Genomic DNA, 24962 nt, shown 5'->3' on the forward strand with positions numbered 1-24962 from the left:
TCTGGGATCAAGACACTGCACGGGAATCTCAGCTTTCAGTTTTCTTTAAAAAGTTTATTTCAAAAAGTGAGTTGCAGAAAAGTTGAAAAACTGTAGTAGGTGCACCCCCGAGGCCCAGAAAGCAAAAGCAAATGAAAACAAAGTGCACATTAGAATATTTTTATGTTTCATCCTTTTAATCCAATCTCATGATTTTTTGGAGTGTGACTCATAAGTTTTGAATGGGGTATGACAATACTGCATACCTAGTTTAAAAGATCTGAAGAACAACTAGCAAGAGATACAAAAACCAGCAATTTTTTTTTAAAAAGTACATCAGCAGCAGGAAGCCTGCCAAGCAATTAGTGGGGCCACTGGACGATTGAGGTGCTAAAGGAGCAGTCAAGGAAGATGAGGCTGTTGCAGAGAGGCTAAATGAATTCTTTGCATTCGTCTTCACTGCAGAGGATGTGAGGGAGATTCCCACACCTGAGCCATTCTTTTTAGGTGTCAGAGTAACAGCCGTGTTAGTCTTTATTCGCAAAAAGAAAAGGAGTACTTGTGGCACCTTAGAGACTAACCAATTTATTTGAGCATGAGCTTTCGTGAGCTACAGCTCACTTCATCGGATGCATACCGTGGAAACTGCAGCAGACTTTATATACACACAGAGAATATGAAACAATACCCCCTCCCACCCCACTGTCCTGCTGGTAATAGCTTATCTAAAGTGATCATCAGGTTGGGCCATTTCCAGCACAAATCCAGGTTTTCTCACCCTCCGCCCCCCCCCCCCCACACACACACAAACTCACTCTCCTGCTGGTAATAGCTCATCCAAACTGACCACTCTCCAAGTTTAAATCCAAGTTAAACCGTAAACTTGGAGAGTGGTCAGTTTGGATGAGCTATTACCAGCAGGAGAGTGAGTTTGTTTGTGTATGGGGGTGGGGGTGTGTGTGAGAAAACCTGGATTTGTGCTGGAAATGGCCCACCTTGATTATCATGCACATTGTGTAAAGAGTTGTCACTTTGGATGGGCTATCACCAGCAGGAGAGTGAATTTGTGTGGGGGGGTGGAGGGTGAGAAAACCTGGATTTGTGCTGGAAATGGCCCAACCTGATGATCACTTTAGATAAGCTATTACCAGCAGGACAGTGGGGTGGGAGGAGGTATTGTTTCATATTCTCTGTGTGTATATAAAGTCTGCTGCAGTTTCCACGGTATGCATCTGATGAAGTGAGCTGTAGCTCACGAAAGCTCATGCTCAAATAAATTGGTTATTCTCTAAGGTGCCACAAGTACTCCTTTTCTTTTTAGGTGACAAATCTGAGGAACTGTCCCACACTGATGTGTAAATGGAGGAGGTTGTGATGCAGCACCCAATACTCATCATAGTGGTATGATTATGAGATGATTATAACATAATTATGATGCATCAAGTACAAGATATGTCTTGTGAAGTGTCTTTGGAAAAGTTATGATTTACTGAATATGATTATCCTATTGGCATCCATGTATCATTTTTGTACCTGAAGTTATGCATAATGACTATGTATTTGTACTTCAGATGTGCTACCTCTTGGTAACACCCACAACTAGCCTTTCTGGAACAGCCATGAAGAAGCTAGACAGGGCTGTTGGCTCATCAACAAAGACAATGAACGAGGGAAGAGGTTAACCACCCTGTGAACATTTCAGCCAGTCTATCAGTAATGGCTGCTATGACTCAGCAAGGCATGCAAGGGCAGGGCACCAGAGCACATGACACTGGACTTCATTTTGGTACCTGTATTTTTCCACAGACTGACATGGAACTTGGCTTGAAACAAAGGGTTCCCACCGTAAGGAAAGACTTTATGAAGTGGAGGATGATATCATCTCTTGGCCTCACTCCACAGGCAAGAGACTTCTTGCAAACCCTGACAGAACAAAGACTGAATTAGGGAAGCAGTGGTCCCAGGCCAAAGGGATTTCTAGCCTGCATATAAAAACTTGGTGGACTGTTTGTATCATCAGTCAGGGTGAGAAACTGCCATTCCATATCCTATCTAGTATGGTAGCCTTAGGTAATTTGCTTTGATCTGTTTTCTATCACTTATAATCACATAACATCTATCTTTCTGTAGTTAATAAACTTGTTTTATATTTTATCATAACCTGTGTATTTTGAGTTAAGTGTCTGTTAAAATCTCAGCTCTGCAAACAAAGACCAATCTATCCCACATCAAGGAGAAAGAGACCTATAGTAAGAAGTTTTCATTGTACAGACCTCTGTGCAGTCCAAGTCTGTATAATTCTGGGTTTATACTCCAGCAACTTTGCAGAACTGTGAAATTAGCTCTGGTCTCCTATTTGTCCTTGAGTGGCTTAATTAAAGCAATCAGGTAGCTCACTTCAGTGTGTGGCACAACCTGCTCTAATATTGGGTGACAACATTGCCTGGAGAGGCTGGCTGTGTCTCCAGCAGAGCAACGTAGGATAAAGGAGTTGGAGGCGCAAGTGGTGTTCTCGTCCATCCTCCCCGTGGAAGGAAAAGGCCTTGGTAGGGAGCGTCGAATCGTGGAAGTCAACGAATGGCTACGCAGGTGGTGTCGGAGAGAAGGCTTTGGTTTCTTTGACCATGGGATGGTGTTCCATGAAGGAGGAGTGCTGGGCAGAGACGGGCTCCATCTTACGAAGAGAGGGAAGAGCATCTTTGCCAGCAGGCTGGCTAACCTAGTGAGGAGGGCTTTAAACTAGGTTCACCGGGGGAAGGAGACCAAAGCCCTGAGGTAAGTGGGAAAGCGGGATACCGGGAGGAAGCACAGGCAGGAATGTCTGTGAGGGGAGGGCTCCTGCCTCATACTGGGAATGAGGGGTGATCAACAGGTTATCTCAAGTGCTTATATACAAATGCACAAAGCCTTGTAAACAAGCAGGGAGAACTGGAGGTCCTGATGATGTCAAGTAACTATGACGTGATCGGAATAACAGAGACTTGGTGGGATAACTCACATGACTGGAGTACTGTCATGGATGGTTATAAACTGTTCAGGAAGGACAGGCAGGGCAGAAAAGGTGGGGGAATAGCACTGTATGTAAGGGAGCAGTATGACTGCTCAGAGCTCCGGTACGAAACTGCAGAAAAACCTGAGTGTCTCTGGATTAAGTTTAGAAGTGTGTGCAACAAGAGTGATGTAGTGGTGGGAGTCTGCTATAGACCACCGGACCAGGGGGATGAGGTAGATGAGGCTTTCTTCCGGCAGCTCACGGAAGCTACTAGATCGCATGCCCTTATTCTCATGGGTGACTTTAATTTTCCTGATATCTGCTGGGAGAGCAATACAGCGGCACATAGACAATCCAGGAGGTTTTTGGAAAGCGTAGGGGACAATTTCCTGGCGCAAGTGCTAGAGGAGCCAACTAGGGGGGGGCGCTTTTCTTGACCTGCTGCTCACAAACCGGATAGAATTAGTGGGGGAAGCAAAAGTGGATGGGAATCTGGGAGGCAGTGACCATGAGTTGGTTGAGTTCAGGATCCTGACGCAGGGAAGAAAGGTAAGCAGCAGGATACGGACCCTGGACTTCAGGAAAGCAGACTTTGACTCCCTCAGGGAACGGATGGCCAGGATCCCCTGGGGGACTAACTTGAAGGGGAAAGGAGTCCAGGAGAGCTGGCTGTATTTCAAGGAATCCCTGTTGAGTTTACAGGGACAAGCCATCCCGATGTGTCGAAAGAATAGTAAATATGGCAGGCGACCAGCTTGGCTTAATGGTGAAATCCTAGCGGATCTTAAACATAAAAAAGAAGCTTACAAGAAGTGGAAGGTTGGACATATGACCAGGGAAGAGTATAAAAATATTGATCGGGCATGTAGGAATGTTATCAGGAGGGCCAAATCGCACCTGGAGCTGCAACTAGCCAGAGATGTCAAGAGTAACAAGAAGGGTTTCTTCAGGTATGTTGGCAACAAGAAGAAAGCCAAGGAATGTGTGGGTCCCTTACTGAATGAGGGAGGCAACCTAGTGACAGAGGATGTGGAAAAAGCTAATGTACTCAATGCTTTTTTTGCCTCTGTTTTCACTAACAAGGTCAGCTCCCAGACTGCTGCGCTGGGCATCACAAAATGGGGAAGAGATGGCCAGCCCTCTGTGGAGATAGAGGTGGTTAGGGACTATTTAGAAAAGCTGGACGTGCACAAGTCCATGGGGCCGGACGAGTTGCATCCGAGAGTGCTGAAGGAATTGGCGGCTGTGATTGCAGAGCCATTGGCCATTATCTTTGAAAACTCGTGGCGAACCGGGGAAGTCCCGGATGACTGGAAAAAAGCGAATGTAGTGCCAATCTTTAAAAAAGGGAAGAAGGAGGATCCTGGGAACTACAGGCCAGTCAGCCTCACTTCAGTCCCTGGAAAAATCATGGAGCAGGTCCTCAAAGAATCAATCCTGAAGCACTTGCATGAGAGGAAAGTGATCAGGAACAGTCAGCATGGATTCACCAAGGGAAGGCCATGCCTGACTAATCTAATTGCCTTTTATGATGAGATTACTGGTTCTGTGGATGAAGGGAAAGCAGTGGATGTATTGTTTCTTGACTTTAGCAAAGCTTTTGACACGGTCTCCCACAGTATTCTTGTCAGCAAGTTAAGGAAGTATGGGCTGGATGAATGCACTACAAGGTGGGTAGAAAGCTGGCTAGATTGTCGGGCTCAACGGGTAGTGATCAATGGCTCCATATCTAGTTGGCAGCCGGTATCAAGTGGAGTACCCCAAGGGTCGGTCCTGGGGCCGGTTTTGTTCAATATCTTCATAAATGATCTGGAGGACGGTGTGGATTGCACTCTCAGCAAATTTGCGGATGATACTAAACTGGGAGGAGTGGTAGATACGCTGGAGGGGAGGGATAGGATACAGAAAGACCTAGACAAATTGGAGGATTGGGCCAAAAGAAATCTGATGAGGTTCAATAAGGATAAGTGCAGGGTTCTGCACTTAGGACAGAAGAACCCAATGCACAGCTACAGACTAGGGACCGAATGGCTAGGCAGCAGTTCTGCGGAAAAGGACCTAGGGGTGACAGTGGACGAGAAGCTGGATATGAGTCAGCAGTGTGCCCTTGTTGCCAAGAAGGCCAATGGCATTTTGGGATGTATAAGTAGGGGCATAGCGAGCAAATCAAGGGACGTGATCGTTCCCCTCTATTCGACATTGGTGAGGCCTCATCTGGAGTCCTGTGTCCAGTTTTGGGCCCCACACTTCAAGAAGGATGTGGATAAATTGGAGAGAGTCCAGCGAAGGGCAACAAAAATGATTAGGGGACTGGAACACATGAGTTATGAGGAGAGGCTGAGGGAGCTGGGATTGTTTAGCCTGCAGAAGAGAAGAATGAGGGGGGATTTGATAGCTGCTTTCAACTACCTGAAAGGGGGTTCCAAAGAGGTTGGCTCTAGACTGTTCTCAATGGTAGCAGATGACAGAACGAGGAGTAATGGTCTCAAGTTGCAGTGGGGAAGGTTTAGATTGGATATTAGGAAAAACTTTTTCACTAAGAGGGTGGTGAAACACTGGAATGCGTTACCTAGGGAGGTGGTAGAATCTCCTTCCAGGTTTTTAAGGTCAGGTTTGACAAAGCCCTGGCTGGGATGATTTAACTGGGAATTGGTCCTGCTTTGAGCAGGGGGTTGGACTAGATGACCTTCAGGGGTCCCTTCCAACCCTGATATTCTATGATTCTATGAACGTGAGAGAGTCCAGCCCACTTGAATGGATAAGGGGCTCCGCAGTTCCATCGATTCTCAGACTGCACCCCAGGGGGACAAACTGTTACAGAGGTTTTAGAACAAAGTGATAAATTAAATGACAATACGTCTCCAGGACCAGATGATATTCACTCAAGAGTTCTGAAGGAACACAAACAACAAATTGCAGAATTACTACCACATGTTTCAGAGTAGCAGCCATGTTAGTCTGTATTCGCAGAAAGAAAAGGAGTATTTGTGGCACCTTAGAGACAAATTTATTTGAGCATAAGTTTTCGTGAGCTACAGCTCACTTCATTGGATGCATCCGATGAAGTGAGCTGTAGCTCACAAAAGCTTATGCTCAAATAAATGTGTTAGTCTCTAAGGTGCCACAAATACTCCTTTTCTTTTAACCACGGTATGTAATATTTCACTTAAATCAGCCTCTGTACCAGATAGCTCGTAGATAGCTAATGTGATGCTGATTTTTATAAATCTCTCCAGAGGTGATCCTGGCAATTACAGGCCAGTAATCCTAACTTCTGTATCAGTCAAATTTGTTGAAATTATAGTAAAGAACAGAATTATCAGACACATACATGAACATAATTTGTTGGGGAAGAGGCAACACAGCTTTTGCAAAGGAAAACCATTCCTCACCAATCTACTAGAATACTTTGAGGGTGTCACACAGAATTGTTGACAAGGGTGATCCAGAGGATAAAGTGTACTTGGACTTTCAGAAAGCCTTTAAGAAGGTCCCTCACCAAAGGCTCTTAAGAAAAGTAAGTAGTCATGGGATAAGAAAGAAGGTTCTCTCCTGGATCAGTAATGGGTTAAAAGATAGGAAACAAATGGTAGGAATAAATGGTCATTTTTCAGAATGGACAGAGGTAACTAGTGGTGTTCCACAAGGATCTGTACTGGGACCAGTGCTGTTTCACATATTCATAAATAATCTGAAAAAATGGTTAAGCAGTAAAGTGGCAAAATGTATAGACGAGACAAAATTATTCAATATCCTTAAATCCAAAGCAGAGAGTTACAAAGGGATCTCACAAAACTTGGTGACTAGGCAACAAAATGGCAGATTAAATTCAGTGTAGATAAATGCAAAGTAATGCACGTTGGAAAATCATAATCCAAAATATACATACAAAACGATGTAAATTAGCTGTTACCACTCAAGAAAGAGATCTTGGAGTCATTGTGGATAGTTCTCTGAAAACATCTGCTCAATGTGCAGATGTAATAAAAAAAAAAAACCCTAACAGAGTGGGGGGAAACATAGATGGCAGATATATTAGGCCAGGACAGGCTAAGCCTCTCCAGCCACAGCTGTGGCCACCGCATACCAGACACCGGACACCAGTTGTGTGATTTGCACAGGGAATTTGTTGCTTATTATTATGCACCATGCAGATTCCGGGGGTGGGGGAGATGAGGAGGCAGTACGTGCTACTCAGTTTCCTGGAATCCATGGAGATTACTGATGAACCCAGTGTTGGGATATGTTAGGGTTAAGGAAAGACCTAGGAAGCTGATGATGTGCTGACATGGCATTAGGGGATAAAGGCATAAGCAGGCAGTATTTCTTTGTTTGATAAATAAATTGCCATATTTTTCTCTTCCTTGTTGCTTTTAAGAATTGATAAGCCCTGTAGATGTATGAGAAATGTAATTGTCTAATGAATCCCCTTTGTGTTAAAGAAGTGTTATCTCCCTCTCCCTTCCTTTTCCAGCTACATAAACAAGCCATGGGTCATGGCCCCTTCCTCCCTTGCCTGAGAATTGCTCATGGCCCCTCCCTCCCTCCCCTGAGAACCACTAATTAAGGAAATTTGTAGCAAAAAATTACAGCAAAGAAATGTATTTTCAAGGTAAAAATGCCTGTATAACATGTGTAATGCTGTGAACAATAGATAGGGGTGAGTATACTAATAGTATGGGTGTTTCTATTGCTTAATAAGGGATTTTGGGGTGTTGTAACAAAATGTAGGCATTTACATACTAACGTAAATAAAAAGAGTGTGCTGTAACTAATCCAGTGCTTACTCAACAATTGGGTTGAGGGGAACAGGTATCGCAATAAAGAAGCCCATACTCAAATCTGCCTCTGGGTCAACCTGCTCTTTTCTTCTAACACCCAGAAAGCAGAGTAACACAGACCGCTGTGACAGATTATCACCACCAGGGTGCAGTCTGGGACCTGTGGAAACTGCTGTGCCCCTTACCTCTCCAGCTGGGCTGGCCGTTCTGACACTGCTTTGTTGGTGACACAGCCAGCCTCTGCAAGTCCGGTGTCACCCAACACAACAGCAGGTGTTGCCACACATCCAACTAAGGTGCCTGAGTGCTTTACCTAAGCCACTCAATGACAAGCAGGAGACAACAGCCAATTTCCCAGCTCCTCCACCTTTCACCCTTGCTGGTGTATAAACCCAGAATTATACCCTCTTGCACTGCACAGGTGCCTGTACAGCATAAACTCAGTAATATAGGTTGCTTTCCCCTTGATGTGGGAATGATAAGCAACAGCCTTTGTACACAGAGCTGAGATTTTTCCCAGACACTTTACTCAGAAAATGCTGGTAAAGATAAAGCATAAAACAAGTTTCTTAACAACAAAAAGATCAATTTTATATGATTATAAGTGACAAGAAACATATCAAATCTGATTACCTAACAAACACAAACTAAGTCTAACATACTAAATAGATGGGATACGAATTAACAATTTCTCACCCTGACTGATGATACAAGCTGTCAACCAAGTTTCCATATGCAGGCGAGAAATCCCTTTAGCCTGGGACCAGCACTTCTGCCAGTTCAGTCTTTGTTCCTCTGGTGTTTACATGAGTTCTCTTGTGTAGGAAGTGAGGCCAAGAGATGATGTCACACCCCACCTGATCTATTGAAAAAATACAGGTACCAAAATGGAGTTCAGTGTGTGTGGTCTGGTCCCATGCCCTTGCTTGCCCTGCTGAGTCATAGCAGCCATTATCCATAGGCTGGCAGGCCAGGAGCATTCTCAGGTCAGCTTACCAGGTCAGGGATAAGCTTCTCGTATGCCCTATAGTTTCTCCTATTGGCCAATTATCCTGAATAAGCCCTTTACAACTAGCTGTCTAGAATGGAAGCATTTTGACTAGTGGGTGTCACCCAGGAATAACTACATTTCAAATACAAAAAGAAAAGGAGTACTTGTGGCACCTTAGAGACTAACCAATTTATCTGAGCATAAGCTTTCGTGAGCTACAGCTCACTTCATCAGATGCATACTGTCGAAGTGAGCTGTAGCTCACGAAAGCTCATGCTCAAATAAATTGGTTAGTCTCTAAGGTGCCACAAGGACTCCTGTCCTTTTTGCGAATACAGACTAACACGGCTGTTACTCTGAAACATTTCAAATACAGTTACATAGTCAATAATCATAAATTCAGATAAAAAAATGACACATGCACAAATAGGATCATCTTATTCTGAAAATTATATCTTTTCCATACACACTTCACACGATATGTTTTGTACAAGATGCATCATAACTAAGCCATAATCATATGGGGGTAGTGTAACAACTGCCTCCTCAGCTGCCCTGGATCCTGCATGGTACATATAAAAATCTCAGGTTCTTGGGGAATCGCAGAATCATAGGACTGGAAGGGACCTTGAGAGGTCATCAAGTCCAGTCCCCTGCACTCATGGCAGGACCAAGCACCACCTGGACCATCCCTGACAGGTGTCTGTCCAACCTGCTCTTAAAAATCTCTAATGATGGAGATTCCACAACCTCCCTAGGCAATTTATTCCAGTGGTTGACCACTCTGACAGTTAGGAAGTTTTTCCTAATGTGCAACCTAAACCTCCCTTGCTGCAATTTAAGCCGATTGTTTCTTGTCCTATCACCACAGGTTGAGGAGAACAAGTTTTCACCCTCTTCCTTGTAACAACCTTTTAGGTACTTCAAAACTGTTATGTCCCCTCTCAGTCTTCTCCTTTCCAGACTAAACAAATCCACTTCTTTCAATCTTTCCTTATAGGTTTTCTAGACCTTTAATAATTTTTGTTGCTCTTTTTTGGACTTTCTCCAATTTGTCCAAATCTTTCCTGAAATGTGGCGCCCAGAACTGGACACAATACTCCAGTTGAGGCCTAATCAGCGTGGAGTAGAGCAGAAGAATTAATTCTCGTGTTTTGCTTACAATACGCTTCCTAACAAATCCCAGAATGATGTTTTCTTTTTTTTCATACAGTGTAACACGGTTGACTGATATTTACCTTGTGGTCAACTATGACTCTTAGATCCCTTTTTGCAGTACTCCTTCTTAGGCAGTCATTTCCCATTTTGTATGTGTACTACTGATTGTTCCTTCCTCAGTGGAATAATTTGCATTTTTCCTTACTGAATTCCATCCTGTTTACCTCTGTCCATTTCTCCAGTTTGTCCAGATAGTTCTCAATTTTCATCCTATCCTCCATAGCACTTGCAAACCCGCTCAGCTTGGTATCATCTGCAAACTTTGTACGTGTATTCTCTATGCCATTAGTTAATCATTGATGGGGATATGGAACGGAACTGGACCCAGAACTGATCCTTGCAGATCTCCACTCATTATGCCCTTCCAGCATGACTGTGAACCATTGATAACTACTCTCTGGAAATGGTTTTCCAAGCAGTTATGCACCCACCTTTAGTAGAGGGGGGAGGGATAGCTCAGTGGTTTGAGCACTGGTCTGCTAAATCCAGGGTTGTGAATTCAATCCTTGAGGGGGCCATTGAGGGATCTGAGGAAAAAATTGGGAATTAATCCTGCTTTGAAAAGTGGTTTGGACTAGCTGACCTCTTAAGGTCCCTTCCAACCCTGATATTCTATGATATCTTAAAAATGGATCAATCTAGGTTGTATTTTCCTAGCTTGTTAATGAGAAGGTCATGTGAGACTGTATCAAAAGCCATACTAAAGTCTAGATATAGCACATCTACCACTTCCCGCCATCCACAAGGTTTGGTACCCTGTCAAAGAAAGCTATCAGGTTGGTTCAACATGATTTGTTCTTAACACATCCATGCTGACTATTACTTATCACCTTATTTTCTCTTTGATGTCGCAAATGGATTCCTTAATTTTTTGCTCCATTATCTTTCCTTGTACAGAAGTTAAGCTGATTGGTCTGTAAATCCCTGGTTGCCCTTATTTCTCTTTTTATAGATGGACACTATATTTGCCCTTTTCCAGTCTTCTGGAATCTCTCCCTTCTTCCATGACTTTTCAAAGATAAATACTTAATGGTTCAGATATCTCCTCAGTCAGCTCCTTCAGTATGCATTCCATCAGGCCCTGATGACTTGAAGACATCTAACTTTCTAAGTAATTTTAACTTGTTCTTTCCCTATTCTAGCCTCTGATCCTATCTCATTTTCACTGGCATTCACTATGTTAGGTAAACAATTGCCACCAACCTTCTTGGTGAAAACCAAAACACAAAAATCATAAAGCATTTCTACCATTTCCGCATTTTCTGTTATTGCTCTTCCCTCTTCATTGAGTAATGGGCCTATCTTGTCCTTCGTCTTCCACTTGCTTCTAATGTATTCGTAGAGTGTTTTCTTGTTACCCTGTATGTCTCTAGCTAATTTGATCTTGTTTTGTGCCTTGGCCTTTCTAATTTTGTCCCTACCTACTTGTTTTATTTGTTTATATTTATCCTTTGTATGTTGATCTAGTTTCCACTTTTAGTAGGACTCTTTTTTTTTATTTTTAGATATTAAAGATAATTCAAGATAAGCCAGGGTGGTCTCTAGTCATACTTCGTATCTTTCCTACTCAGTGTAATAGTTTGCTCTTGTTCCATGGATTTCAAGAAGGCAGGCTTTAGCAAACTCAGAGAGTTGGTAGGTAAGATCCCATGGGAAGCCAGTCTAAGAGGAAAAACAATTGAACACATTGACTTTATTTTGCTGTTTTCCCTCCTACCATTCCTTAGAATCATGAACTCTATCATTTCATGATCACTTTTACCCAAGCTGCCTTCTACTTTCAAATTCTCAACCAGTTCCTCCCTATTTGTCAAAATCAAATCTAGAATAGCCTCTTTCCCAGTAGCTTTCTCCATCTTCTGGAATAAAAAAAATGTCTCCAGTACATTCCAAGAACTTGTTGGATAAGCTGTGCTCTGCTGTGTTATTTTCCCAGCAGATGTCTGGATAGTTGAAGTGCCCCATCACCACCTAGTCCTGTGCTTTGGATGTCTTTGTTTGTTATTTAAAAAAGTCTCAACCACCTCTTCTTCCTGGTTAGGTGGTCTGTAGTAGACCCCTATGATGACATCATCCTTGTTTTTTTACCTCTTTTATCCTTACCCAGAGACTTTTGACAAGTCTGTCTCCTATTTCCATCTCAACTTCAGACCAAGTGAATACATTTTTATGTATAAGGGAACACATTCTGTCTTTTTTTCCCCAGCCTCTCCTTCCTGAGCCAGCTGTACCCTTCTATACTAATATTCCAGTCATGTGTATTATCCCACCAAGTCTCTCTGATGCCAACTATTTATAGTTGTGTTCATTTACTAGCATTGGAAATTCGTCCTGCTTATTCCCCATACTTCTCTCATTAGTATAAAGACATTTAGGATGCTAATTTGATTTTCCCCCAGTTCTGTCTTGACCCTCTTTGATCCCTGCTATTACAGCCCATGCTTCCCCTGATCTCTGACCCTTCTCGCAAGCCTCCAGGTTTTTGATTTACCTGTGGGCTTTGTTCACCTGCCGCCTTCTAACCTAGTTTAAAGTCCTCCTCACTAGATAACCAGTCTGTTTACAAATGTGATCTTCCCCTTTCTGGATAGGTGGACCCCATCTCTGCTTAACAGTCCTTCTTCCTTGAACAGCATCCCATGGTCAAGGAACCAAAGCCCTCCGGGTCTCAGGAAGAGGGGCCTGTGTATTGTCCTCTCCACAATGAGGGAGGGGCATACTGGGTTATAAACTTACACTGCTCAAGCTTCTGACCAGGACAAGACAATACAGATCTGGGTCCTATGCTGGGAAGCTGGGGGGAACTGTCTGGAGCCCCGCTATTGCTGGTTCATGAGTGACTAGTGAAAGTACTCATGGAATGCAGCTGGGTGGATCCCTGTCTGTGTATGGCTGTATAAGTGGAAGACCTGGAGAGGATTACACATTGTCATAGCCTCACCATGTGATAGGGGGCTGAGATTGGTATGCCAGAGGGCTCAGTGGTGCTCCACTTCCAGGTTGCACAGTGAAGAAGTCCATCAAACTGACACAAGGCACAGGTCCTGCTAGACCATGAGTCCATTTCCCTCTTGTTGGGTGCTCAGTTACTGACAGAGAGACCATGGTTACTGGCAGGGAACTCCAGACTCCCGGGTTCTGTCGTGATTTGCTTTGTGACCTTGGCCGAGTCATGTCTCCCTATCCCTCAGTTTACCTATCTATATAGTGGGGATATGTTCCCATTCACTATCTTTCAATGAAACGTTACTGAGGAGTATTAGTGGATCCCTTGGATCCCTTAGACTGCTCTGTGTGCATGCATAAACTGCTCATGTTTCCCCTTAGTCATCTTTCTCCAGATCATTCTGTCTGCTGCAGAGGTGGGCGAACTATGGCCCTCAGGCCACATTCGTCCCACGGGACCCTTCTGTCCGGCCACTGAGCTCAGGCCCCAGCAGGCTCGCCCTTGGCCCCTCCCCTGTTGTCCTGCCTCCCCCATAGCCTCAGCGAGCTCTGCTGCCAGCGCAGTGTTCTGGGCGGTGGGGCTGAGAACTCCTGTGGCAGCTGCAGAGCCCGGCCTGACCCGGTGCTCCATGCTGCACGGTCAGGGGGCAGGGAGCGGGGGGGTTGGATAGAGGGCAGGGGAGTTTGGGGTGGTGGTTAGGGGCTGGGGGTGTGGATAGGGGTCGGGGCAGTCAGAGGGAGGGGAACAGGGGGTTGATTGAGGCAGGAGTTCCGGTGGGCAGTCAGGAAGGAGCGGGGGTTGGATGGGGCAGCAGGGGGCAGTCAGAGGCAGGGGTTCCGGGGGCAATCAGGGGACAGGGAGAAAGGATGGTTGGATGGGGCAGGAGTCCCAGGGGGGCAGTCAGGAATGAGAGGAGGGGTTGGATGGGGTAGCGGGAGGCAGTTAGGGGCAGGGGTCCAGGGGCAGTCAGGGGACAGGGAGCAGGCGGGGTGGATGGGGCAGCGGTCCTGGGGGGACGGGACGGATAAGAGGTGGGGGCCAGGCCACAACCCCCTCCCCTAACCGGCCCTCCATACCATTTCTGAAACCTGGTGCGGACCTCAGGCCAAAAAGTTTACCCGCCCCTGATCTACTATTTACCCAGCCACCCTGGCATGTACAGGGTATCAGGCACAATAGAGAGCTAACATTAACCTTTGTTTTCTTGCTAATCAACTAAAATGTTTTCAATATACTCAAATACACAGAGCAGCCAATTCCTCTCTGACTCAGCACAGATCCCAAAAGTTCTCCTCTCCCTTGGGAAGACCCCTTAATTACTGTTTGCTGCTAAAGCTGGATAAACAGCACAGAAGAGCAGACAGGCTTGTCTCCAGCCTGTTTACATCCAGATGCCTCTTCTCTGCTAGAGGCTGAGTGAACCCCACTGGGATAGCACAGAGCTATATAATAAAAGGTGCACATCCCGCTGTCAGGTCTCAGTTTGCAATGTGAGACAGATGTGGGACACAACTATCTGAGGGAGATTCCCAGGGAAGACTCGTCTGTCTTGGAATTCACTGCTCCCCGTCTCTTGCTGAGGAGTTCACCTGCTCGACGAACCCCATGCGATGTGAGCGTGATGAGATAGAGAGTAAGTCTGTGGCCTTTTCCACTCTGCACAGCCATGAAACATACCTGGGCCCTTGCCTCAGGACATGAGCTTGCTCCGGTATCATGGGCCAGAATGTCCCTGTTTGCTGTGTCCCCATGGCTGATGGCCTCGAGCCCCAATGTGGCTACATTCCAGTGGCACAGGGGCTCCTTCAGGATGAAAGGTGTTAGAGGATGTGTGATACAAGGCCAAATTCTCAGGCTGTAGCTCATAGTTTGTTCAAGCGCCACTGAATCAAAACTCCCCTTGGAGTAAGAATTGAGTAAATACCTCAGGAGCGAGCAGTGAGTTAATGCATAGACACTGTCCTCCTCCTCTTAAATTTCAGGGCTCTGGTAGTTAATGGGTGCATGGAGAGGGGGAAATGCTTACCCTGCCTTTATCTGCTGTAAAGCATGGAGATGCTCGGGCTCTTCACTGGAACAATTATAAGAATTTTTCAACATGGGCAAGACATTTTCTCTCCTAACTTAATTCAAGAAGTTGCTTGTATTGTTATGCTGGAAAATTTCAAAAAAACAAAAAAACAAAAAAAAACAATTCAGCCAGATGCAGACACCCAGTGTGGGATATTTCAGTCCAAAAGGTTAAACTTTGGCAAACTTATAAGCAACTGAAAATGAGGTCTCCTACTTGAAGGTGTCAGACAGCCTTAACTGAAGTTGGTGACACCAGCATGACCCACAACGGCCAATACATCACATTGATACCCTTGTGAATCACATTAAGCTAAACTCTTCTTTCCAATAATGACAGTGGCAGGGAGTTCCACAGGCTAAATATGGATTATGTAAACAACTTTCTTTTCTGAATGTGATATGTTCAGACTTTCAGTGTAATTCCATGTTCCCTTGTTTGAGTGTTATGATACACAGTAAATATGAATGTCTGATCTAATTTCTTTATCAATAAAGATACTTTCTTTATCTTTATCTATTAACTCCTGTATAATACGGGCCAGTAAATTTCACCCATTTCCCCCTGTATTGAGCTCCATGGCTTCTGTTTGACTAAGACTTGGTCTACACTAGGATTTTACATTATGGACTCACAGAGCTATAGGGTTAGAGGGGACCGCAAGGGTCATCAAATCTGACCCCTGCCAAGATGCAGGATTTGTTGTGTCTTAGTCATGCCAGACAGATAGTTAGCCACTTCCTTTGGAAAACCTCCAGCGAAGGAGATCGAACAACCTTCCATCTGTTCCTTTGTCCTACTTTTCTTACATTAGGAAGTGCTTCCTGAGATTTCATCTAAATCTGCCATGCTGTAGTTTGAACCCATTGCCTCTTGTCCTGAGCTTTGTGGCAAGAGAGATCAACTTTACTCCACATTTTTAAGGAAGGCTTTCAAGTATTTGAACACTGCTATTGTGTCCTCTCTTAATCTAATCTTTTAGAAACTAAACATACCTGGTTCCTTCAGTTTACTCATATGGCTTGTACTCCCTCCCTTTGATCATCTTTGCCACTCGCCTCTGGATCCTCTACAGTTACTCTACATCCTTTGTATTCAGAGGTGACCAAAACTGGGCACAGTACTCCAGAGGAGGACTAACGAGCGACAAGTAGAATGGTAATATCACCGCTCATGACCTGCATGCTATGCCTCTGATAATGCAACTTAAAGTTGCCTTTTCATTTTTTGAAGCAGCAAAAATAATCCACACCCCTGAGAGATGTAGCTATATCACATTAACCCTGGTGTAGACAGCATGAAGTCAATAGAAGAATTCTTCCATCTACCTAGCTACCACCTCTCAGGGAGGTGGATTACCTACGCTGATGGGAGAACCCCTGCCGTCGGTGTAAGTGATGTCTACAATGAATCACTACGGCCGCACCGCTGTAATGCTTTCAGTGTGGAGAAGCCCTGAAGCAGATCTTCCAGGAAAGCATCCAGTCTTCATCAGCAGACGATGGGGAGTTGGAGAATCCACCACTTCCATTTCCAGTGTTTTCCAACACTTAATCACCTTCAGTGCTAAACCTTTGGCCCTTATTTCCAACTGGAGATTGTCTGTTTTCAGCTTCCAGGCATTGGGTCTTGCTCTGCTCCTCTCTGTTAGATTTCAGAGCCCATTAGTACCCAGGGTTTTCTCTCCATGAAAGTCTTTGTTTGATCCTCTTTTTGATAAGATAAATAGATTAAGCTCATGAAGACTCAATGTCAGAGGCATTTTCTCCAGCTGCCAATCATTTTTGTTGTTGTTTTTTAATGTACCCTCTCCCATTTTTTAAGATCCTTTTGGAAAAGTGGAACCCAGGACTGCATACAGTCAGTTTCACCAATGCCACATGGAGAGGTAAAATCCTTCCGCTGCTCCAACTCACCGCTCCCTTGTTTATGCATCAGAGGATCTCATCAACCCTTTCCACCACAGCATCACACTGGGAGCTCATGGGGAGTTGGTTCTCCACAGTCACCCCTAAATCCTTTTCAGGGTCCCTGCATGTAATACTATAGTGCCCTAGTCTGTGGGTCAGGCTTGAATTCCCAGTTCCGAGAGGATAATTTTGCATTTAACTGTATTAAAACATTGTGTATGCATGGGCCAAGCTCACCAAATCCTCCACAGCAATAAATATGCCTGCCGTGTTCTCCTCATTGTAACCAATCTGCCAGTCTTTGTATCGTCCACAAATTTTATCTGCACTGATTTTCTTTTTGCTTCCAAATCATTGATGAAAATATTGAATAGTATCGGGCCGAAAACTGATCCCTGCAGAATACCACTAGAAACACCCCCATTTGTTGACAATCACTGACTTATAACTGCTTTCTGAGATCTGTCGGTTATCCAGTTTTTAATCCATTTAACGTGTACTCTAAGCTATTGCATTGTGTTCATTTTTTATCTGAATGTTTCCCCTACTAAATCAAATGAGTCAGAGAAATCAAAGTCTTTTGCATCTGCATCATTCCTTGATCAACCAAACATGTACTCTCATTAAAGGATGGAATTGGGTTTATTTGACAAAACCTGTTTTCCATAAACCATGGTGTGGACTGTCATTACTTATATTCCTCAACTTTTTTTTTAACTAATCCCATACCAGGATTTTTTCCATTTTTTCCTCACCTTCTCAAAGATTTGCAATAAACTTTCCCTTTTATTTTGTTATAGTTTACATTTAACACTGAACTGTCCTCTACTAGCCATTTTTCTTTGTCTCTGCTGCTGCCTGACTGCATACTTCTGGTTCTGAATGAGGTGTGTGGTTGATCTGGGAGGATTGTAACCTGTGTTCGTAATTCTAATATACTACTGTAGATGCTGTTTAAAATCCTCCTTGACTGCTAATGCACTGGAAAGTATTTCATCACTTCAGGTGATAGAAGCACTTGATACTGCTTCAGAAAAAAAAATATTTCTTGAACACATCTACTGTTTCTTCAACACTAACAAGTTTCCTTTCTCTTTGCTACATGTTGCTTTCAGCCCCTTAATTGCTGTCTGTATTTTGCCTTTGAACCCGTTTTTTGTCCAAAGTTTTCATTCCCATTTTTTGGTCTTTGTTGGTAATTTGCCTCAGCTTTGGAGAAATTGTCCTTTTGAAGAACTAAACGTCTTTAGATGTTACTGGTTGGGAACTCTTCTCTGTTTGTCCATTTGAATGTAATCAGTTCCATTCTTAATTTTATTCTCCTCTATCAAATGTCCCTTTCCTTGTTTCTTTTCTAAACTAAACAGTCCCAGACTTTTCAGTCTGTCCACATAGGGCAGCCTCCCACATTCACAGAGCCTGTCTCGGAACTCCCCTTTCTATCTGCTATGTCCTTGTGTGACCACAATGGAGTGCTTATCCAGAGCAGGTTATTCTCTGCCCCATTCCTTGGGCATCCGAACATTATCTTTGTTTTGACTACTACTGTGAATGAGCAGGTGTTTTCATGGTGCTGCTAACATGAGGCCCAGGTATTTTCCCTGGGGTATGTTCTATTTGGGATATTTGCCCCTGGCACCTGTCTTGGCAAAGGTTTGGGTTTTTTCCACTCTCAGGTTTTGAGCAACTGGGTGCACGGGCAAGTCCCTACAGCATGGACCCTGTAGCCTGGCTTTCATAGCATTTTCACACCTGTATTTCCTGCTGGTGCCTTTTCAGGTTTCCCTCAACACAACGTGTAGGAAGATTGATGCATGGAGCACCATAAAAATGGAATTGGCATTTGTAGGGTTAAAGTTTTTCATAATTCATTTATCTCAATAATGAAAATGGCATTTCTCTGTTTGTGAAGACTGGGCAAACTATTTCACCCATGAGAACATCCTCCAGCTGTGCATGTTGTGTCTCATATTAACATTGTCTCTCCATCCAGGCATTTGTCCTGTGACCTTCACCCTAGACCCTGGGCACCTACAGGAAGACAGGGGAATATACGGTACACGCAGGAGACACTGTTCTGCCTCAGAGTTGGACACTTTCTCCCCCTACTCCATGTCAGATTCCAACACAACCGACTTCACCAACCCCTCCACCTTCATCCTGCTGGGCGTTCCTGGCCTGGAGGCCACCCATATCTGGCTCTCCATCCCCTTCTGCACCATGTACATCATAGCCATCTTGGGGAACTTCACCATCCTGTTCATCGTGAAGACAGAGCCAAGCCTCCATGGGCCCATGTACTATTTCCTCTGCATGCTGGCCGTCACCGACCTGGTCCTGTGCACAAGCACAGTTCCCAAAATGATGAGCATCTTCTGGTTCAATTCCAGGGAGATCGATTTCAATTCCTGTCTCACCCAGATGTTCTTCATTCATTGCTTCTTTGCAATAGAGTCTGGGATCTTCATAGCTATGGCTTTTGATCGCTACGTGGCCATCTGCGATCCACTGAGACACTCCACCACCCTGAGAAACCCAACTGTGGCCAAGATTGGCCTGGCTGTGGTTTTGCGTGGCAGCACGCTTGCACTGCCCTGTCCCTTGCTTGCAAGGCAGTTGCCATATTGCAGAACCAACATCATCCCCCACACATGCTGCGAGCACATAGCCATGGTGAATCTGGCCTGTGCTGACACCCGTATCAATAATTACTACGGCCTCATTGTGGCAAGCTCAACCATTTGTCTAGATATGGTTTTTATAGCTGTGTCCTATACCCAGATCCTCAGGGCCATCTTCAGCCTCCCCACAAAGGACGCCCGGCTGAAGACTTTTTTGACCTGTGGCTCCCACCTCATTGCCATTTTAGCCTTTTACATCCCAGGTCTCTTCACTATCCTCACATATCGGTTTGGCCACAATGTGGCCCTGCATTTCCACATTCTCTTTGGTAATGTGTGCCTGCTGGTACCCCCCATGCTAAATCCCATCATTTTTGGTGTGAGGACGAAACAGATCCGGGACAGGGTGCTCCGGCTCTTTACGCATAAAGGGACCTAAATTTTTCTCCTAGTGCTCTGGCTCTCAGACCGAGCTCTGCACTGAGCTGGCTTGTAACATGGTGTTGGGCACTCTTCCCTGGATCACATACAGGACAGTCTGAGAGGCATTAAACCCTTTCTTGACCATACTGTGTTGGCTTAGCATGACAAACTGGGGAACTGGTCTGTGTACAACTCACTGAGCTGACACCATTCAAATTGCTTTTAACTTGACCACCAAGGCCCCACTCCTTGCCCCACATCTTCCACCAAGGCCCTACTCCTGCTCTGCCTCTTCCCCGCCCCCCAAAGGCCATGCTGCTGTCACTTGCTCCTCCTGTTCCCCTGTCACTCTCTGGATGATCTCCATGTCCCTCCCCACCAGCTGCAAGCACGCCATTTCAGATTTTGGTAGGGGTGACATCTTTAACCTCAATTCAAGGGGCTACTTAGGCTCTCGGAACTCTAATTTTTTTGGCAGATAACTTAGCAAAGAGCTGACAGGAGCACTTTATCTAATTCATATATATATATAAATACATATAAAAAGTAAATATTAGACCCACTCATATGATACTTTGAAAATGAAAACCAGCAGGATCTTTTTCAGGGGATAAGGCAATATGCCACTTTTATTCTGAATACAGAAAGAATCAGAGTAAGCAATCAGTTATAGCTATAACATTCTATTCACTCACACATTCATTCACACACAGACAAGTTCTGCCAGGTTGTTGTTATAGTTACCAGCCTAGCAGTGCTCGTGCCAAGTCATTGGCCAGGTGGCCTGGAGACGAGGATGGAGTCAGGCCTTGTCACATGCGCATCCGATGATACTGGAAGTTGTTTGCAAAACCAGATCCAAATTCCTCAGTCTTTTGGGTCTGTCTTTACAGGGTTCCATCCTCATACAAGTCTATTGGTTTGCCTCGTCATGCTGTTCTCAGATTTGAAGTGATACACAATCACGTAGATGGCACAGGAATGATAGTTTGTTGTTATTTTGATCTTTGTTTCTTTGGTCCCCCTGTTCTTGGGGCAGATGGGGCTGGATTCCGGTGTACCCTCAGGGTTATCGGGTTATATCGCCCAGCGCATTCTTCGGCCAAATGGTCCTCTCGGAGGGTAGTTGTTTTTCTTCCTCCAGATGCAGTGTCATTTATTACGATTCTAAGGCTGGCACCTCAACCCAAGTGTGATTGTGGTTGTATGTTTGGATGGGTTTTATTACCCATCCAAACATACAACCACAATCACACTTAATATTTTCTTTTGATCACATCTACATTTTATTATCAATTCATTATCATAACCATTCTAAAATCACTGAGGCATGACAGACTCCAATTAATCTGTTCATATCACTTGTTACCTTTAAAAAGAAAAGAAGCAAGATAAAAAAAATGCAAGAGTGGGGTTAACAGATCTTATTCCTGAGTTGAGGAAAACAGTTGTAACAGCAGCTGTCTGTTAGGGGGCTTATTCCTTCACCCACTTACTTCCCTGGTCCTTCTCACATGAACAGAGAGCAACAATACCCGAAGTCCAAAGGTGCAAACAATTCAATGTTTATTGGGGTGAACTTCCAGCAAGCATGATTCCAGTTTCCTTCCTTAGTATCCTCCTTCCCAGCTCTGACACCACAGAGCCTTACACCTATGTCCCTGTTCCCATTCCTGCCCTTAGCCAAACATGATTCCAACTTCCTTACTCCCATTCCCTGTTCCCATTTCCCCCTTTAGCAAAACATGATTCCAATTTTCTTACCCCCATTCCCTGTTCCCATCTCACACACCCACCCCCCCACACCCCAGTCACTTCCTCATTGACTACAGATTATATAGTAAAACTTGAGTTCTGCTTAGCTATACCTTAACCAATCATTTTCCTGAAATTTAACTAACCAATCTTAACATATTGTAACATGATTATGTAACCAATTATATCCCACCACCTCAATTAGTTTACACCCAGCAAAATTAATTATACAGCAGACAGGAACAATCACAGAACCAGACAGAGATTATACAGACAAACAACAGCAAAGTGGGAACTATAATGACAAAACAATACAGAAGTGAGGATTTCACATCCCAGCTATTGATAAGTGAGTTCTTGCCAGACAGGATGCTATCAAACTAAGTTTCCTTTTACATTTTCTAGGCACTTCCCTTTCTCTGGAGGTGATAGGAATACAATCCTGTCCTGATAGAGCCTAACAGCCCAATAGCACCTTATTTCAATGTGACTAGTTTGGAATGTGAGGATGTGACCGTTCGCTTCCCAGCTTATGGCTGCCTCTGCTGCTTAGCCAAAGGCCTGAGCCTAAGCACAGGGCCACAAACTGTCACAGTGAGAGGAGGCCCTTACACCAGCAGACAGTGGTTTTGATTCTTTCTTTTATACCTCTATCACTAGCCAAGTGATAAGAATACACCTAAATTCTTAGAGTATAGGCCTTTACAGACAGGCCTGAATATCTATATCCTAACACTCCACCCTTTTTTTTTTTCCTTTTTCTTTTGGGATCCTCCTGCCCAGGTATCCCTGGAAAAGCATAGGACATATGGCAACATTTCCTGATAGGGCCAGGCATCAAGGTGGAAGGTGTCGATATTCCATTTGTCCCACTGCCCCTTGTGTAGTATTGTGCCCTGCACCTTCTCTCATACGGGCATACCACACCTATTCCAATTAGTGTTCCAGACTTCCCATTAGAGTGGGCCTGAGAAGGTTGGGTCCGGGTTGTCTAGTACACTGCAGGGTTTGGAGAGCTTATTACATTCCTAATAGGTTATCTCCCTATGCAACGTAATACAAGTACAGTTAACAATACAAAATCCACAGCAACACCGAGTCCTGACCACTGCAGTATGGTCCAACATCCGAGACACCCCCAAAATACTGCCTCTCCTCCTTCGATGGGGTCACGATCTTGTGTCCAGTTGCTGGCAGTTGCAACAAGCTGCTCCTTCAAGTTTTGTATGCTTTTGTCCATATCACAAGTCCATTGAATGTTCACAGAGAAATGGGATATTGTCCAAACCAGCTTGACCACTTGGTATGGAATCAGGCAGTAAGCCCTGGCTTATTCACAGCAATAAGATTCACAGATCCATTTGTGCACCTGTCATAAATATAAAGGGAAGGGTAAACCCCTTTGAAATCCCTCCTGGCCAGGGGAAAGCTCCTCTCACCTGTAAAGGGTTAAGAAGCTAAAGGTAACCTCGCTGGCACCTGACCAAAATGACCAATGAGGAGACAAGATACTTTCAAAAGCTGGGAGGAGGGAGAGAAACAAAGGGTCTGGGTCTGTCTGTAGTCGTCATGTCAAGGTCCCTCCCCCACTCTGAACTCTAGGGTACAGATGTGGGGACCTGCATGAAAAACCTCCTAAGCTTATCTTTACCAGCTTAGGTCAAAACTTCCCCAAGGTACAAAATATTACACCCGTTATCCTTGGACTGGCCGCTACCACCACCAAACTAATACTGGTTACTGGGGAAGAGCTGTTTGGACGCGTCCTTCCCCCCAAAATACTTCCCAAAACCTTGCACCCCACTTCCTGGACAAGGTTTGGTAAAAAGCCTCACCAATTTGCCTAGGTGACTACAGACCCAGACCCTTGGATCTTAAGAACAATGAACAATCCTCCCAACACTTGCACCCCCCCTTTCCTGGGAAATGTTGGATAAAAAGCCTCACCAATTTGCATAGGTGACCACAGACCCAAACCCTTGGATCTGAGAACAATGAAAAAGCATTCAGTGTTTTACAAGAAGACTTTTAATAAAAAATAGAAGTAAATAGAAATAAAGAAATCCCCCCTGTAAAATCAGGATGGTAGATATCTTACAGGGTAATTAGATTCAAAAACATAGAGAACCCCTCTAGGCAAAACCTTAAGTTACAAAAAAGATACACAGACAGAAATAGTTATTCTATTCAGCACAATTCTTTTCTCAGCCATTTAAAGAAATCATAATCTAACACATACCTAGCTAGATTACTTACTAAAAGTTCTAAGACTCCATTCCTGTTCTGTCCCTGGCCAAGACGACTACAGACAGACCCAGACCCTTTGTTTCTCTCCCTCCTCCCAGCTTTTGAAAGTATCTTGTCTCCTCATTGGTCATTTTGGTCAGGTGCCAGCGAGGTTACCTTTAGCTTCTTAACCCTTTACAGGTGAGAGGAGCTTTCCCCTGGCCAGGAGGGATTTCAAAGGGGTTTACCCTTCCCTTTATATTTATGACACGCCCCCCAAATCTCAGCTAGGGTGAAACACTGGCTGGGATTTCTTCCTGGAGCTCTAGGAAAACAGAGTTAATAAGACACATGCATCTCTAAATATACTACCAAGTACATAAAGACTAACAATATTTTCCACATCTCAAGGACGATTTTAACCAGTTGATTCTGGGAAACTTTCACGGGAGAGTGCATCAGCCACTTTGTTAGAAGCTCCTGAGATGTGTTGGATGTCGAAATCAAAATCTTGGAGAGCTAAACTCCACCGAAGAAGTTTTTTGTTAGTTTCTTTGACGGTGTGAAGCCACTTTAGTGCAGCATGGTCGGTTTGCAGGTGGAAACGCCGTCCCCAAACATATGGGCGTAGCTTTTCCAGAACGTAGACAATGGCATAACATTCTTTTTCAGTGACTGACCAGTTGCTTTCCCTCTCAGACAGTTTTTTGCTGAGAAACACTACAGGGTGGAATTCTTGATCAGGTCCTTTCTGCATTAAAACTGCTCCCACACCACGTTCGGACACATCTGTGGTTACTAGGAACGGTTTGTCAAAGTCTGGGGCCCTTAGTACAGGGTCAGACATGAGTGTCGCTTTAAGCTTGTTAAAGGCCTTCTGACACTTTTCGGTCCACTGAACAGCATTTGGCTGTTTCTTTTTGGTTAGGTCTGTCAGTGGGGCAGCGATTTGGCTGTAGTGAGGTACAAAAGTCCATATAGCAGCATGTAGATGGGTGTAGTTTGGTTATGGGCTGGTGTAATTGTAACCCCAGTAATATGTACATTC

At 44.4% G+C, this 24962-nt stretch overlaps 1 protein-coding gene across 2 annotated transcripts; it reads left to right on the forward strand.

Moving 5' to 3' along the window:
• The first annotated feature begins 15380 nt into the window (after positions 1–15380).
• Positions 15381–19949, forward strand: LOC140915721 (olfactory receptor 52H1-like). 2 transcript variants are annotated; one of them, XM_073356022.1, is made up of 2 exons: positions 15381–15400; positions 19031–19949. In XM_073356022.1, exons 1-2 carry the CDS (start codon positions 15381–15383, stop codon positions 19947–19949), a joined length of 939 nt encoding a protein of 312 aa, XP_073212123.1. The 2 variants fall into 2 exon arrangements, with proteins under 2 accessions (XP_073212123.1, XP_073212031.1); XM_073355930.1 differs by lacking the exon at positions 15381–15400 and having other exon boundaries at positions 19002–19949.
• Positions 19950–24962: the final 5013 nt, after the last annotated feature.

The sequence above is a fragment of the Lepidochelys kempii genome, chromosome 1 (assembly GCF_965140265.1).
Source record: "Lepidochelys kempii isolate rLepKem1 chromosome 1, rLepKem1.hap2, whole genome shotgun sequence".
Taxonomy (NCBI): domain Eukaryota; kingdom Metazoa; phylum Chordata; order Testudines; family Cheloniidae; genus Lepidochelys; species Lepidochelys kempii.